The 15919-nt window shown below is 41.8% G+C and overlaps 1 protein-coding gene across 1 annotated transcript in view; it reads right to left on the bottom strand.

The window, feature by feature from the left end:
* Positions 1-215: 215 nt before the first annotated feature.
* LOC132815103 (cytochrome P450 4V2-like) overlaps positions 216-15919 on the bottom strand; it is a 61273-nt gene continuing 45569 nt past the window's right edge. Inside the window, exons 10-11 of the mRNA XM_060823869.1 lie at positions 5934-6110; positions 216-2898 (exon numbers count right to left, since the gene is read on the bottom strand). Of these exons, the coding sequence (XP_060679852.1) occupies positions 2735-2898; positions 5934-6110 (341 nt within the window). The 3' untranslated portion in view covers positions 216-2734. The remainder of the gene's footprint in view (positions 2899-5933; positions 6111-15919) is intronic.

Raw genomic sequence — 15919 nt, 5'->3', positions numbered from 1 at the left:
TAGGTGAAGGGGTAAATGTAGGGGAATGGGTCAGTGTGGACTTGTTGGGCCGAAGGGCCTGTTTCCACACTAAGTAATTTATAAATTCAGATAAAGGAAAATCCATCCTGGCAACCCCTGACTGTTCCTGACGTACTTTCAGTTGGCAGAAGTTGTAGATGATTTTACATGCCTGTTAGATCTCAATATATCGGCAAAGAAATGCAACTAAGCCGTTGCATCATTTAGTATCTTTATTTAAAAATACCCAGCTAGTAAGAAAGCTGGGGTTGGTCACAACATTGTTCACTGATTTGTTTTCCATTAAGTAACAAAGTCAATCTAAACACAAGTTGATAGATCTGAAAATATTCAATATTAAAAATTACATTGAATTTGATATCTCTGCATTTTTTTCATAATTTGCACTTATTCTGATTTGTTCAGACAACCCATGAACTCCAATAACAGGAAGAATATTCATTTCTTTTCAATATACCAACTCCGAGACACCAACAGCTTAAATTGCTCTATTTGTATGCTCAGCAGGTCAGGCAGCATCCAAAGAGCAGGAGAATCGACGTTACGGGCATGAGACCTTCTTCAGGAACTTATGATTCCTGAAGAAGGGCTCATGCCTGAAACGTCAATTCTCCTGCTCCTTGGATGCTGCCTGACCTGCTGCGCTTTTCCAGCAACACATTTTCAACTCTGATCTCCAGCATCTGCAGTCCTCACTTTCTCCTCCAATTTGTATGCTCGAATTACTTGAGAGTCCGTATTTGATGTAAATCAGAAACAAAAACAGAAGTTGCTGGAAAAGCTCAGCAGGTCTGCCAGCAGCTGTGAAGAGGAATCAAAGTTAATGTTGCGGGTCCAGTGACCCTTCTTTCAGAACTGATTTCTCTTCCCAATAAAAACTGAAAGAACTGCAGAAGCTGTGTACAGTGTAAGTTGGTCAGTCAACTTATGAGCACCCAAGGTGAATGGATATTCTTGTGCCTGATAAGACAGTTGATTTTAACTTGGATGTTTATACAGCTGCAGTTCGGAGTGGGGAAAATGGACACTCTCAAGTAAGTTCTATTTTTGTTACAGTTTATCCAATTTTAATTGCCATTCATTTCAACAGAAAAGATAATTGATGGACTGGAATATTCAGTATCACTGAAGGTAATTTAATAACTTTTTAAAAAATATATACTAATTTGTTTGTTTCAGGGACCCCCAGAGTGATTATATGGCAAAGCAGCAAATGCATAATGAAAACTAAGTGCTGGGGAAACAAAAGGTCAAACTGCAATATTGAAATTTTTTTTAAAAATCACATCGGGTCAGGCATCATCCGTAGAGAGGGGGCATACTGAATGTTTGAATCGAAATGCCTCCTCATTAGAGTTGACATGAAGTTTGGAGGGGGCAGCATTTATGCAACAGTGGGGTGGACCACTAAGGGAGAAAGGGGGTTGATAGTTCAGATTATGTGATCAGAATATGAGAACAGCAGAATGATGTGTCTAACTGTCAGACTGGAAAGAACAGACAATCCCACTGGAGTGGAGGAAGAGGAAAGAGGACATGGTGACAGAGAATGTAACAAGTAAAGCTAAAAGGGAACAAATGGGAGTTAGCTCACAATCTGAAGGCGCTAAACTCCAAATTAAGTCCAGAAGGTTGCAAAGTGCCAGTCTGAAGAGATGCTGTTCTTCCAGTTTGCGCTGTGATTCGCTCAAGTATTACAGCATGCTGAGGACAGACATGTGGCCATGCAAGCTGGAGAATGTGTTGAAGTGACCGGCTATGGCAAGGTCAGGATCCTGCTTGCAAAGCTGTTCTGCAAAGCAGTCACCCAGTCTGCGTTTGGTTTCTCCAACATAGAGTAGGCCACATTGCATTCGCTGCACCCAATAGGCCAGATCGGAGGAGGAACAGGTGAAATGCTGCTTCATCTGCAAGGAAGAGGTGAAGGGGCAAATGTTGCACTTTCTGTGGTGACATGGGAAGGTGCCATGGGAAGGGAGGGAAGTGTTGGCCATTATTCAGGAATGGACTAGGGTATTCCAGAGCGAATGCCCCTGCGAAACGCAGACAGTGGAAGCGAGAAGATGTGTTTGGTGGTGGCATTCCGTTCTCTGAAATGGCGAAGGATGATCCTTTGAACGCAGAGGCTGGCGGGATGAAAAAAAAGTGAGAACAAGGGGGACCCGATCTCACTGCTGAGTGATGGGAAGGGGCAGGGGTGGAGGCATGGGTGATAGGTCGGATGTAGTTGAGGGGCCTGTCAACCACAGTGGGCGAGAAACCACCATTACAGAAGACAGAAACCATTTCAGCAACACTGCCTCGGAAGATAACATCACCCGAACAGATATGACATTGGCAAAGGAACTGGGTAACTACAATTAAAGTTCTCTTTCCATCTTTGAAGTATGCTGGATGGTAACAATGCTTTACAGCAGAATGCTTTACCAGAAAATTAACAGCAATATCCTTGTAAAGATTCTGTTTTGTGTATGGTAGAAAGTACAAATTAAAAGCGCATTAGAATCCAGTCCGACAACGATATAGATAAACAGTATTACATGTTTTAAGGCTACTAGCACATAGTAGCTTGAGAATAATCTAAAGACAATACACATACAAAAGTAAAGAAAATTATCAATTCATAAAATGATTATCCCTCGGTTTGCAAAAGGAGAATTACACAATGAATTGTTACTGGTGTTCTCATTGGTCATGCTGCTCCTGATGCCATTTATTCTGCCCTGTGGTGAAGCTCTATCCAGATGCCACTTAGTGGGCGCAGAATCAATTCACCCACCATATGGAGTTCCTCACGGCTTTGTTGCGCTTCTACGCGGAATCGCCGAAGAATTGATGACAAAATCACCTTCTCCTCCATTAGTGCAAATTTTTGGCCTGAATTAAAAAAAATAACCATTAGATACAAAATTACAAAATATCAATACGAACTACATTATTACATTGGCTAGACTTTCAGCCTTTGCGACAGGAGCAAGATTTGGGAGATTTCCTGATGACACAGTTTGGCCTGCTTCTTAGTACACTGGCATCCTGGGAGTGGGGGAGATACATGGCCTGCAGTTGGATCTCCTCTATTCCACAACAGATTTGCAGGCAGGCGATAGCAAGGCAATACCTCTCCCCTCTGAAAAGAGAGGGACAACAGATCCATTCAAACACCACCACCACATGTAAGCTACACAAAATCCTGACCTGGAATTAAATGCTGCTCCCTCAATGTCACAGCATTAAAAGTTCAAGGGATTCATTTTCTAACAGCATTGTCAGTGTCTACGTATGCCAAGGACTGTCACAGTTTAAGAAGTTGTTTCACCATCACCCTCAAGGGCAGTTAGAGATGAGAATAAATGCGAGTCAGAAAGCCTACAACCTGTGAAAGATTGATTTTAAACTGACCCTCTGCAAAGGATTAGGAAGTATTTAGAAATCTCAAATGTTTCAAAATAAGAAAACCACTTGAATTAACAACTCTCAAGAAAACAAAAAAAGAGACAAAAACAGAAACTGCTGGAGAACTGATGAGTCATTGGACTTGAAACATTAACTCAGCTTTCTCTTCACAGGTGCTGCCAGTATTGTCCATAGCGGTCAGACATGTCAAGGACAGCAGATTTCCTTCCTTAAAAGGACAATAGTAAAGCAGATGGGTTTTTATGACCATCAACAATGGTTACAATGAGGCTAGTTTATTCCCACTTCAGTTTTTAAAATTCAAATTTCACCAGCTGGTGTGTTGGGATTCAAGCCCATGCCACTAAAACATTAACCTGGAGTTCTGGATTACTAGCCCAATGATGTTACCATTGTGCCACTGCCTTCCGGTATGTTATAGGAGAGCCTGTAACTAGGGGACATAAGAGAAAACATTCTTGCAGCATGCAGCCTGTTGAAAAGAGGCTTTCCTTGAGGCAGGGAAGAGAATTTATTTCTGCGTGTTATGCTCATTTGAGACTCTCTGGTCATCCGTTTTATGCAACTGTTCAATGAGATGTACAAAGTTGATGCAACTTTTCTTTTTCCTACATTAATTTTATTTTCTTTAAGCCTGCTGATTAAGAACAAAACAACTAGGAGCAGGAGCAGACCATTGGCCCTTCGAGCCTGCTCTGACATTCAGTAAGGTCACGGCCACAAATTCCACATATAAAAGATATTTTACTTACAAAGAAACCGACTAGTGTAAACTAATGGAATTAAATAAATTATTCCGATTGGTCTTTTACACTGATCTAAAACCAAAGTATCACTGTTGGGAATTTAGACTTCAAATGAACCCTTTTTTGTATATTTTAATCCATTTATTCACAGAATGTGGGTCTTTCTGGCTGGCCAGCATTTATTGACATCCCAACTGCCCTTGAGGTGGTAGTGAGTTGCTTTTGACCCAGCAACCCACTAAAGGAACAGCGAAATATTTCCAAGTCAAAATGGTGAGACGTTTGGAGGGGATCTTGCAGGTGGTGATGTTTCCATATATGTGCTGCCCTTGTCCTAGATGGAGGTGGTCTTGGGTTTGGAAGGTGCTGTCTAGGGAAGTTGGGGAATTTCTGAAGCGCATCCTGTAAATAGTACACATTCTGCTACTGAGCATCAGTGGTGCCTATCAAATTATTTGCTTTTCCGACGCAGTATCAAGCTTCTCAAACATCGTTGGAACTGCATCCATCCAGGCAAGTGGAAAGTATTGACTTGTGGTTGAAGACAGTGAACAGGCTTTATGGAGTCAAGGGGATGAGTTACTCATTGCACTATTCCTAGACTCTGACCTGCACATGTAGCCACTGCATATAACTAGACCTGTTCAATTTCTGGTTAATAGAAACTCCCAGGATGTTGATAGTGGGGGATTCAATGGTGGTAACATCATTATGTGTCAAGAGACAACAATTAGATTCAATCTTGTTGGAGATGGTTATTGCCTGGCACTCGCGTCGCACAAATGTTGCTTGACACTTGGACAATATCCAGGCTTGGGCTGCCACGTCTTGCTGCATTTGGGCATGAACTGCTTCAGTATCTGAGGAGTCACAAATGTTGTCTACTACAACCCTGAGATGACTTCCAACAACTAGCACTATCTTCTTTTGTGCCAGGTATGACTCCAACCAGCGGAGAGATTTCCCAGACTCTGACTCCACTCTTGCCAGAGCTTTGATGCCATACTCAGTCATGCGGAGTACTGAAGTCAAGGACAGTCACACTCACCTTACCTCTAACTCATTTTTGATTGTATTAATACACTTTATCAGGTTATCATTCCTTAATTCAAGTAATATTTCAAATGCAAAAAAAGTGAAGAAATTATATATTAGTTGATTGTTGCATTGGTTCGTGGGAAATTTAAGACTGGTAGTTTTTAAGATTAGATTACTTACAGTGTGGAAACAGGCCCTTCAGCCCAACAAGTCCACATCGACCCGCTGAAGCGCAACCCACCCATACCCCTACATTTACTCCTTACCTAACACCACGGGCAATTTAGCATGGCCAATTCACCTGACCCGCACATCTTTGGACTGTGGGAGGAAACCGGAGCACCCGGAGGAAACCCACGCAGACACGGGGAGAACGTGCAAACTCCACACAGTCAGTCAGTCGCCTGAGTCGGGAATTGAACCCGGGTCTCAGGCGCTGTGAGGCAGCAGTGCTAACCACTGTGCCACCGTGCCGCCCACAAACCAAAGTTGTGCAAACTAAAGTTGCTGGAACCCTAAACCAGAATGTTACTTTGGAAATGGAATATAATGTGAAAAGCAATTTCTGTCCAGATTCCCAATCACATTCAAAGCAGGAACTCTTAATTATTTTGCTTTAAAGGATTAATAAAAGCAATTTGATGATGATGTTAAAACTTAGTTTTAATTTCCTGCCTGCAAGCAGGAGGTTTCTCACAGCAAAGCAGAACTTACCAATGCAGTTTCGAACTCCAGCAGAAAATGGAATAAATGCATAGGGATTAATTTTTCTTGAATTTTGTAAAAATCGCTCTGGCCTAAATTCCTCAGGTTCTGGGAAATGTTTGGGATCTCTGTGCAGAGCATAAGGAATGATCATAGCGTTGACTCCCTTTGGTACCTTAAAGCCTCCTGAAAGACAATACAACAATTAATTAACATCTGTAGACTGTCAGAACAGCAGGTACATTTATCAAACATGTTCACTCCACCCAAATTATAACAATTCTGGCACTGTATAAATCCATGTCCTGTCAACGAAACTTGCCAATATTTAACAGCTTTGCATCACACAGTCAACCATTCTTTGTAAGATGATGTGTAGTATAAACATCAAACCACATTTTCAAAAATACATAGATAAGACACTATCGCAGCTCTTAAAGTTTAAATTCATAACTTTGAGTCATATCATCAGTTCAACTCAAATAGTCCAACTGAATTATTAGAGAATATCTTAATTTAAGAAGTGTTGCCAAATCAGAAATGACTCCTGCCCATTAGCTTAGTGGTGTGCGCTGGCAAATTATTGAGGTACAACAGTTTCCAACGACAGGTCAGCACTCCAGTCCATCTTGGTCCTCCAGTGGAAATGAAATCTGGTATACTGTAAAACAGAGAGCCAATCGACTGTCAGCCTGATAGCTGCTCCTGGATCTGGCTAATTTCATTCCCATTACCTTGTGGTACTGTGCCTATAACAGAGATTTGTTCTGGTCTGTTTCTGTAGAGAGATGTTTTGCTATAAGATCTGTTTCAAACAGTGGGTAAACAACTTTGCGCTCTGATTTTTTAAAAAAAAATTAGACATAAGAAGCGTTAAGTGGTTCGAGTCAGGGTTTAGTTTTGCTTTCAGCTGGGGTTTGGAGTTGGCTGTTAAAGCAGACAGATACAGCTCGCTCTCTGCTGCAGCAAAAAGTTGAAGTCCTCTCTCTGTTGCAAGATTGAAAGAAATAGTGTTCCCTTCGCCTGGACTGGAACAGAGAGAGCACATGAGGAAAATCTGTTTTGCTGAATTTGTCTTTGCCAAGGGTGCGTTTATGGGACTGCTAAATTGGAGCAGTTGATGGTTAGTAATTAAATATTTTATTTTGTTAAGTATTTCAAGAGATTTAAGTTTATGCCAATTCTTTGTTTTAGTTTAGACTTGAACTAAACTATAGGCCAGTGAGCCTGACCTTGGTGGTGGGCAATTTGTTGGAGGGAATCCAGAGGGATAAGATTTACATACACTTGGAAAGGCAAGGACTGATGAGGGATAGTCAACACTGCTTTGTGCGTGGGAAATCATGTGTCATGAATTTGATTGAGCTTTTTTAAGTAGTAAGAAAGAGGATTGTTGAGGGCAGAGCGGTGGACGCAATCTATATGGACTTCAGTAAGGCACTAGACAAGGTAGACCGGTAGGCAAGGTTGATCTCATAGAACATAGGGAGAACTAGCTATTTGGATACAGAACTGGCTCAAAGGTAGAAAGCAGAGGGTGGTGATGGAGAATTGTCTTTCAGTTTGGAAACCTGTTACCAGTGGTATGTCACGAGAATCGGTGCTGGGTCCACTGCTTTACATCATTAATGTAAATGATTTGGATGTGAGCATAAGAGGTACAGTTAATTAGTTTGCAGATGACACCAAAATTGGAGATATAGTGGACAGCGAAGGAGGTTACCACAGAGTACAACAGGAATTTGATCAGATGGGCCAATGGACTGAGGAGTGGCAGATGGAGTTTAATTTAGATAAACGTGAGGTACAGCATTTTGGAAAAGAAAACCTTAGCAGGACTTACACACTTAATGGTAAGATCCTGGGCAGTGTTGCTGAACAAAGAGACTCATTGGTCTATAGTTCATTTCAAGTATATAAAAAAAAATTGGCATAACTTTAAATCTCTTGAAATACTTAAAACAAAATAATATTTAATTACTAATCAAGTGTTAGGCTACTGTTGGAATAATGCACGCAATTTTGGTCTCCCTCCTATAGGAACGATGTTGTGAAACTTGAAAGGGTTCAGAAAATATTTACAAGGATGTGTTGCCAGGGTTGGAGGATTTGAGCAATAGGGAGAGGCTGAACAGGCTGGGGCGGTTTTCCCTGGAGCAACAGATGCTGAGGGGTGACCTTATAGGTTTATAAAATCATGAGGGGCATGGACAGATTAAATAGACAAGGCCTTTTCCCAGGGGTGGGGAGTCCAGAACTAGAGGGCATAGGTTTAGGGTAAGAGGGGAAAGATATAAAAGACACCCAAGGGGCAACTTTTTCATACAGAGGATGGTACGTGTATGGAATGAGCTGCCAGAAGAAGTGGAGGAGACTGGTACAATTACAACATTTCAAAGGCATCCAGATGTTTATATGAATAGGAAGGGTTTAAAGGGGTACAGGCCAAGTGCTGCCAAATGGGACTAGATTAGGCTAGGATATCTAGTCAGCATGGACGAGTTGGACCAAAAGAGTCTGTTTCTATGCTGTACATCACTATGGCTCTATGACTGTGTCATAGGAATAAAAAGAGCATTTTACTTAAAAGCCTAGTGGTAGACCACTAATCAAATCACATTCGGAACTCAGTGCCTTACACTTTAAATAAGATAAAACTCTAGAGTCTAGACTATCTCCTTGATATATTTATGAGGGGGTTTGGCTGGTCCATAATAATTGTAATTTTTTGACATCATTCTTATCAGGGTTTGGAAAGACTATGATTTCAATTATCTCTGTAGGCTGAAGTAAAAGTGGAGGCAGTTAGTTGTGCAGGTCACTACTGAGTCAGACTTCTGTGCAGGTTTACTACTCTGTTTGATTTACTTGCAGTCACTACCGCTGTTGCTCTTCCTACTTTTTGTAGTGCTTTGGTTTTGATCTTTTCTTTCCCTGAAGTTCCAAAACAATGCAGCAGCTTATAAAACAGTCATTACTGTTGCTGGAGGAAAATCAGCTCCAACGCAGGAAATACCTCAAAAAAAAACACAGAACAGATCTTATAGCTACGATTCCCAGCCCACCACCTCCTCCCCCCCCATCAGCCATCTTAGATTACCAGTATTCGAGGTGTGGACAGTGAAGGAGGCTACCTCACAGGAACTTGATCAGATGGGCCAATGGGCCAAGGAGTGGCAAATGGAGTTTAGATAAATGTGAGGTGTTGCTTTTTGGAAAAACAAATCAGTGAAGGACTTACACACTTAATGGTAAAGTCAGTGTTGCTGAACAAAAAACCCTTGGAGTACAAGTTCATAGTCCCTTGAAAATGGAGTCATAGGTAGTTAGGATAGTGAACATGATTTGGAGATGCCGGTGTTGGACTGGGGTGTACAAGGTTAAAAATCACAACACCAGGTTATAGTCCAACGGGTTTAATTGGAAGCAATAGCGTTCGAAGCACTGCTCCTTCATCAGGTAAGCAGCAGTCTGAAAGCTAGTGTGCTTCCAATTAAACCTGTTGGACTATAACCTGGTGTTGTGTGATTTTTAACTAGGATAGTGAAGGCAGCATTTGGTATGCTTTTCTTTATTGGTCAGAGTATTGAATATCGGAAGTAGGAGGTCAATTTACAGGACATTGGTTAGGCCACTTTTGGAATACTGCTTGCACATCTGGTCTCCCTGCTATAAAAGGATGCTTTTCCTTGGAGTGGGGGAGTCCAAAACTAGACAGCATAGGTTTCAGATGAGAGGGGAAAGATTAAAAAGGGACCCAAGGAGCAACGTTTTTCATACAGAGGGCAGCACGTGTAGTGGAGGAGGCTGGGACAATTACAACATTTAAAAGGCATCTGGATGGGTGTATGAATAGAAAGGGTGGAGAGGGATTGGCCAAATGCTGTCAACTAAGACTAGATTAATTTCAGATATCTGGTCAGCATGGATGAGCTGGACCAATGGGCCTGTTTCCGTGCTGTATGACTATGACTCTACTGGAATGTTTGGCGTCATGCGTTTTGTAGGATGTGGGATTATCTGTCATTTTTGCCTCATTTAATTCTAACCGTGCATTATGGGAGAAATGTCTGACATTCACAAGATGAAATTGAAAAATTATGCAGGTCAGCATAATCCTTATGCCTATCCCTGCCAAACTAATGAACGGTATATCCTCCAAGTTTAGACAACCCTCACCATGACCTAGACCAGCTTCAGTTCGCTGGTGTTTGATGATAAAACACTTCACATTAGAAAACAAATTAAAGTACAATTTAAAATAAAATACAGCTGAGGGAACCAAAATAAAAAGTTTTATTAGTATTGATCTAGTACAGTTTCATAACTTCAAAACAGTTCATTTACATTGCACAATAAAACAAACATTGGCCTTGGGAGAAGATTAGGTTTGTAAGACAAACATTTGCTATTTCACCATTAAAGTCAGCATTTCTTAGGCTAAGAGATGACGTGGAATAAATGAAACAATGTGTACGTCCTTCTCTCAGAACATGGAGAACACTTATAAAAAGGTGATCTTGAGGTACAACCCCATTCTTTTTCACTATTTTATATACAGTCCACAAATCTGTCGCACTAATCAACTTGCGTAAAATCACAATCTCTACAGCATGGATGTAGGCCTTCCAGCTCATCGAAGATCATCCCCAGAGACCCACCCTAGCCCTGTAACCCTGCGTTTCCCATGGCTACTCCAGCTAACTGACATATCTCTGGATATTATGGGTGATTTAGTATGGTCGAACCACCGAACCTGCACACCTTTGAACTGTGGGAGGAAACCAGAGCACCTGGTGGAAACATATGCAGAATTGAGGTGAATGTGTAAATGTCACACAGATCATTTCCCTAGGCTAGATTTGAACCAAAAACCCTGGCGCTGAGAGGCAGCAGTGCTAACCACTGAGCCACCCCTTTGTCCTTGTAATGGCCTACTGGCTCCGATAGATGAACAAATTCAACTTCAAAAGCTTTGTCCTCATACTGAACTCCATCAATGGTGTAATTCTACTCCACCTGAGTAAACTTACTGCTGCTCAGCCTTCGCAATACATTTCTTCCTCATCATGCAGGGATGTGCAGGCTTGAACACAAGGTTTACAGCTGATCTCCTGAAAGAACACAGCGCTAACTATGTTCAGGGAGGACAGGAGTTATCGGTGGATGAAGTTTGGTTAAACGTGGGCAGCAGAAATTTGGAGGAGTTAAAGTAAGCAATGGTAGGCTAGGTAGGAATAGGAGAGAGAAAGAGTCAGAAACATGTATTGATCAGAATTTCAGATGCAGCAGGATGAAACAGAATCAGAGAGGGGTGATGCATTGAAGGTTTAATATGTGAAACATTCAACTATTCTCTTGGATGTAGGTTTGCTCACTGAGCTGGAAGGTTGGTTTTCATTTCATGTAACAAACTTACATCCAGAATCTCAACCTGAGCTACAAATGTTCTCAAAACTCTATTTTCTATTCAATTTTTCATGTTTTGGTAGAACTTGCAGTTTTGATGCCTTCTCCTGCTCCATAGTTGATCATTTACATCAGTCATCCTCAGTACATTTCTACCAATTACTTACTGTCAGCTGACTAGCAGTGTAACGTTGCAAACTTTTATGCAATGAAAACAGAGATAAGACTCCTTGAAGCATTTAAGTTAAAATATTCACATAGAGTCACAAAGACGTACAGCACAGAAACAGACCCTTCGGTCCAACTGGTCCATGCCGACCAGATAACCCAACCCAATCTAGTCCCACCCGGCCCATATCCCTCTGAACACTTCCCATTCATAAACTCATCCAGATGCCTTTAAAATGTTGCAATTGTACTAGCCTCCACCACTGCCTCTGGCAGCACAATCCACACTCACCACCCTCTGACTGAAATCATTGCCCCCTAGATCTCTTTTACATCATTCTCCTCTCAGCTGAAACCTATGCCCTCTCGTTCTGGACTCCACCATCCCAGGGAAAGACCTTGTCTATTTACCCTATCCATGACCCTCATGATTTTATACACATCTGACGTCACCCCTCAGCCTCTGACACTCTAGGGAAAACAGCCCCAGCCTATCCAACCTCTCCCTATAGCTCAAAGACTCCAACCCTGGCAACATCTTTGTAAATCTTTTCTGAATCCTTTCAAGATTCACAACATCCTACTGATAGGAAGGAGACCAGAATTCACACAATATTCTAAAAGTGGTCTAACCATTGTCCTGTACAGCCATAACACAGTCCTGTACTCAATACTCTGACCAATAAAAGGAAAACATACCAAATGCCTTCTTCACTATTCTTCATCGCCTTATTGTCATAGGAATAGTTTAATCGATTCAGGCTAAGATTTGTTTTAGGGATGAAAATATACATTTCTAATTACAGGCTTCCAGTTCATATTTATAAACATTTAAATGAGGAACTGAACTTACATTTAGGTTTAAGTTGTATTGTCACGTGTTCTCAAGTACAAGGTACAACAGTACAGTGAGAAGTAGCTGAAAATGTGTTGCTGGTTAAAGCACAGCAGGTTAGGCAGCATCCAAGGAACAGGAAATTCGACGTTTCGGCCCAGAGCCCTTCATCAGGATGAAGGGCTCTGGCCCGAAACGTCGAATTTCCTGTTCCTTGGATGCTGCCTAACCTGCTGTGCTTTAACCAGCAACACATTTTCAGCTCTGATCTCCAGCATCTGCAGACCTCACTTTTTACAGTGAGAAGTATACAGTGTCGCCATACACAACGCCATCTTAGGTATAAAGTACCTAGGTACAAAATCTTAGTTACAGAAATAGAAAAACAAAGAAATAAGCTAAAAAGTTCAGCGCTATAGTCTGCTGAATGTAAAAGTAGAAAAAAAGTGAAGAATTTAAATTAAAATGGCCAAACACTGCAGTCCTTTCTTTAGCCACAGACTCGTGGATGCTCCAAGCTGAGCGTTCCCCAAGAGGTTCACTCTCCCTCACATTGGGCATGTTTTCACCTCCACTGGTCTAAGACCCACCGAGGCATGCCAGGCATCACCACTGCTCGCGAGGCGTTAGCCCCAATCACCACTGCCACTATCCCACTGCTGACTTCTCTAACTTCATCACCAAATCTTTGACAAGGACGTAAATGGCCTTTTCACTAACTCCCTAAAGTTAAAGGGGGCACAGCGGGATGCAACCGGAAGAAATTCATCCTGCTCTCAGCAGTAAAGAATATCACAGATAAACCATCCTTGGAAGAAATTCTTCTTCACCTTTGCTAAGGTACCACTCAATAGTCTAACGAATACAGGTCAGAACATAGAGTCAGACAAATATCAAAATGGATTGCTGGCAGGAAGTAGAGAGTAGAAATTTAAGGGTGATTATTCAGAGAGGCAGAAGGTGGAAAGTGCAGTCACGCAGTTCATCCTTCCTTTCGCAGGGGGCCCAAAACTGCTCACAAGATTCCAAATGCAGTCAGACCAGAGCCTTATGCAGCCTCAGAAGTAGACTGCTGCTCTTGTATTTTAGCCCTCTTGAAATGAATGCTAACATTGAATTACCTTCCTAACTTCCAACTGAACCCAAAAGTTAATTTTAAGAGATCCTGATTTTGGACTCCCAAGTCCCTTTGTGCCTCAGATTTCTGAATATTTTTCCATTTAGAAAATAATCTGTGCCTCTATTCCTCCTACCAAAGTGCATAATGTCATGCTTCTTTATTCGAACTGCCACTTCTTTGCCCACTCTGCTAGCCTGTCTAAGTCCTTCTACAGTCACCCTGCTTCCTCAACAGTACCTGTTCCTCAACCTGAGAGTCATCTGCAAATTTAGCAACAATGCCCTCAGTTCCTTCATTCAGATCGCTAGTGTATACGGAGAGTAGTTATTGTCCCAATACAGATCCCTGCAGAACCCCACTAATCACTGGCTACTATCCTGGAAAATACCCTTTTATCCCTACTGTCTCCTGCCAGTCAACCAATCCTCTATCAATGCCAATACCTTACTCCTAATACCATGGGCTCTTATTTAGCAGCCTCCTGCGCAGCACCTTGTCAAACACCTTCTGGAATTTAAACAGATTACTTCCACTGGCTCTCCCTTCTTTATCTTGCTTGTTATCTCCTCAAATGAATTCTAATAAATTCGACAGGCACAATCTCCCCACGATGAAAGAGTGTTGACTCAGCCTTTTGTTTAAACCAAGTGTTCTGCAATCTGATCTTTAATAATGGACTCTAAAATCTTACCAATATCTGAGGTCAGGCTAACCTGTCTCTCGCTTCCTGTTTCCCGCCTCTCCCCTTCCTAAAAACAGGCGTGTTACATTAGCCGTTTTACAGTCCTTCAGGACTCTCCCTCCTGAAAGATCACCACCAATGCCTCTATAATCTCCTCAGCTATCTCTTTTACAATTCTAGGATGTAGTCTATCTTGCCTGGGTGATTTATACACTTTTAGAGTTTTCAGCTTCCCCAGTACCACCTTCTTATTGATGGCTATTACGCTCACCTCTGTCCCCAAACCCACTTGATGTTCAGTCCGCTGGTGGTATCTTCCACTGTGCAAACTGATACAAAGTATCTATTCAGTTCCTTTGACATTTCTTCATTCCCCATTTCTATTTCTCCAGCGAATTCTTGCAATCTTCTTTTATATTACTAGCTAGTTCACCCTTATATTTTGCTTTTACACTGTCCCTGACTTATCTTTTGGCATCCATGGTTACCTCATCCTCCTCTTACATATCTTCTTTCTTGGAATTAATTTCTGCTGTGTCTCCTGAATTAACATTGGAAATTCCTGCCATTACTGCTCCACCATCTTCCCTGCTAGGCTACCCTTCCAATCAACTCTGACCAGCTCCTCCCTCATGTCTTTATAATTACCTTTACTCAATTGTAAAACCATTCCATCGGATTCCAGCTTCTCCCTCTCAAACTGCAGGGTGAATTTTATCATATTATGGTCACTGCCCCCCTAAGCTCCCTTATCAAGTCGGTCTCATTACACATCACCAAATCCAGAATTTCCTGCTCCCTAATGGGGTTTACCACAAGCTGCTCCAAAAACAAAATCTCAGACATTCCATAAATGCATTTTCTTGAGATCTGCTACCAAGCTGATTTTCCCTGTCCATCTGCATATTGATCCCCCACCCCACCCCATGGTCATTGTCATACTGCATTTCCTACGTGCCTCTTCTACCTCCTAATATATTTTCTTCGTCGTGTCCTGATGACTGCTAAGAGTTCTGTGTACAAGTCCCATCAGGGTCTTTTTTTCCCTTTGAAGTTCCTCAACTCTACCCACACAGATTCTACATCTTCCAACTGTATCAGTTCTTGCAATCGATTTAATTTCATTTCTACCGAACAGGTCAACCCCAACCCCCATCTCCCTACCCTTTTGATAGGATGTGTATCCTTGTATATATGGTTCCTAACCTTCATCCTCTGTAGCTATGTCTCCGTGAGACCTACAACATCATATCTGCCAATATCAATCTGCACTACAAACTCATTTACCTTGTTTTGTATGCTGCATGCATTTCAGTACAACAAAGAGGGCTACAGGATGACATTAAAACAAACTTGCAGTATTGGCAAAAAATTGATAATATTAAATTTGATAAAATGAAAATGAGCAAGTGTAAAGTATTTGGTAAGACCAATATGAATTCCGTCTATTGTGTTGGAAATTGAAGGCCTTTATAAACTTCCTTGCGTGGCACGGTGGCTCAGTGGTCAGCACTTCGGTCTCACAGCACTAGGGTCCCAGGTTCAAATCCAACCTCGTGCAACAGTTTGTGTCGAGTTTCCATTTTTTCCCAGTATCTGTGTGGGTTTCCTCCGGTTTTCTCCCACAATCTAAAGATGTTGTGAAACTTGAAAGGGTTCAGAAAAGATTTACAAGGATGTTGCCAGGGTTGGAGGATTTAAGCTATAGGGAGAGGCTGAAAAGGCTGGGGCTATTTTCCCTGGAGTGTCAGAGGCTAAGGGGTGACCTTACAGAGGTTTAC

The sequence above is a fragment of the Hemiscyllium ocellatum genome, chromosome 1, assembly GCF_020745735.1.
Source record: "Hemiscyllium ocellatum isolate sHemOce1 chromosome 1, sHemOce1.pat.X.cur, whole genome shotgun sequence".
NCBI classification, from domain to species: Eukaryota; Metazoa; Chordata; class Chondrichthyes; order Orectolobiformes; family Hemiscylliidae; genus Hemiscyllium; species Hemiscyllium ocellatum.
Note: the sequence above shows the minus strand (reverse complement) of the source record. Positions and strands in the feature narration are given on the sequence as shown.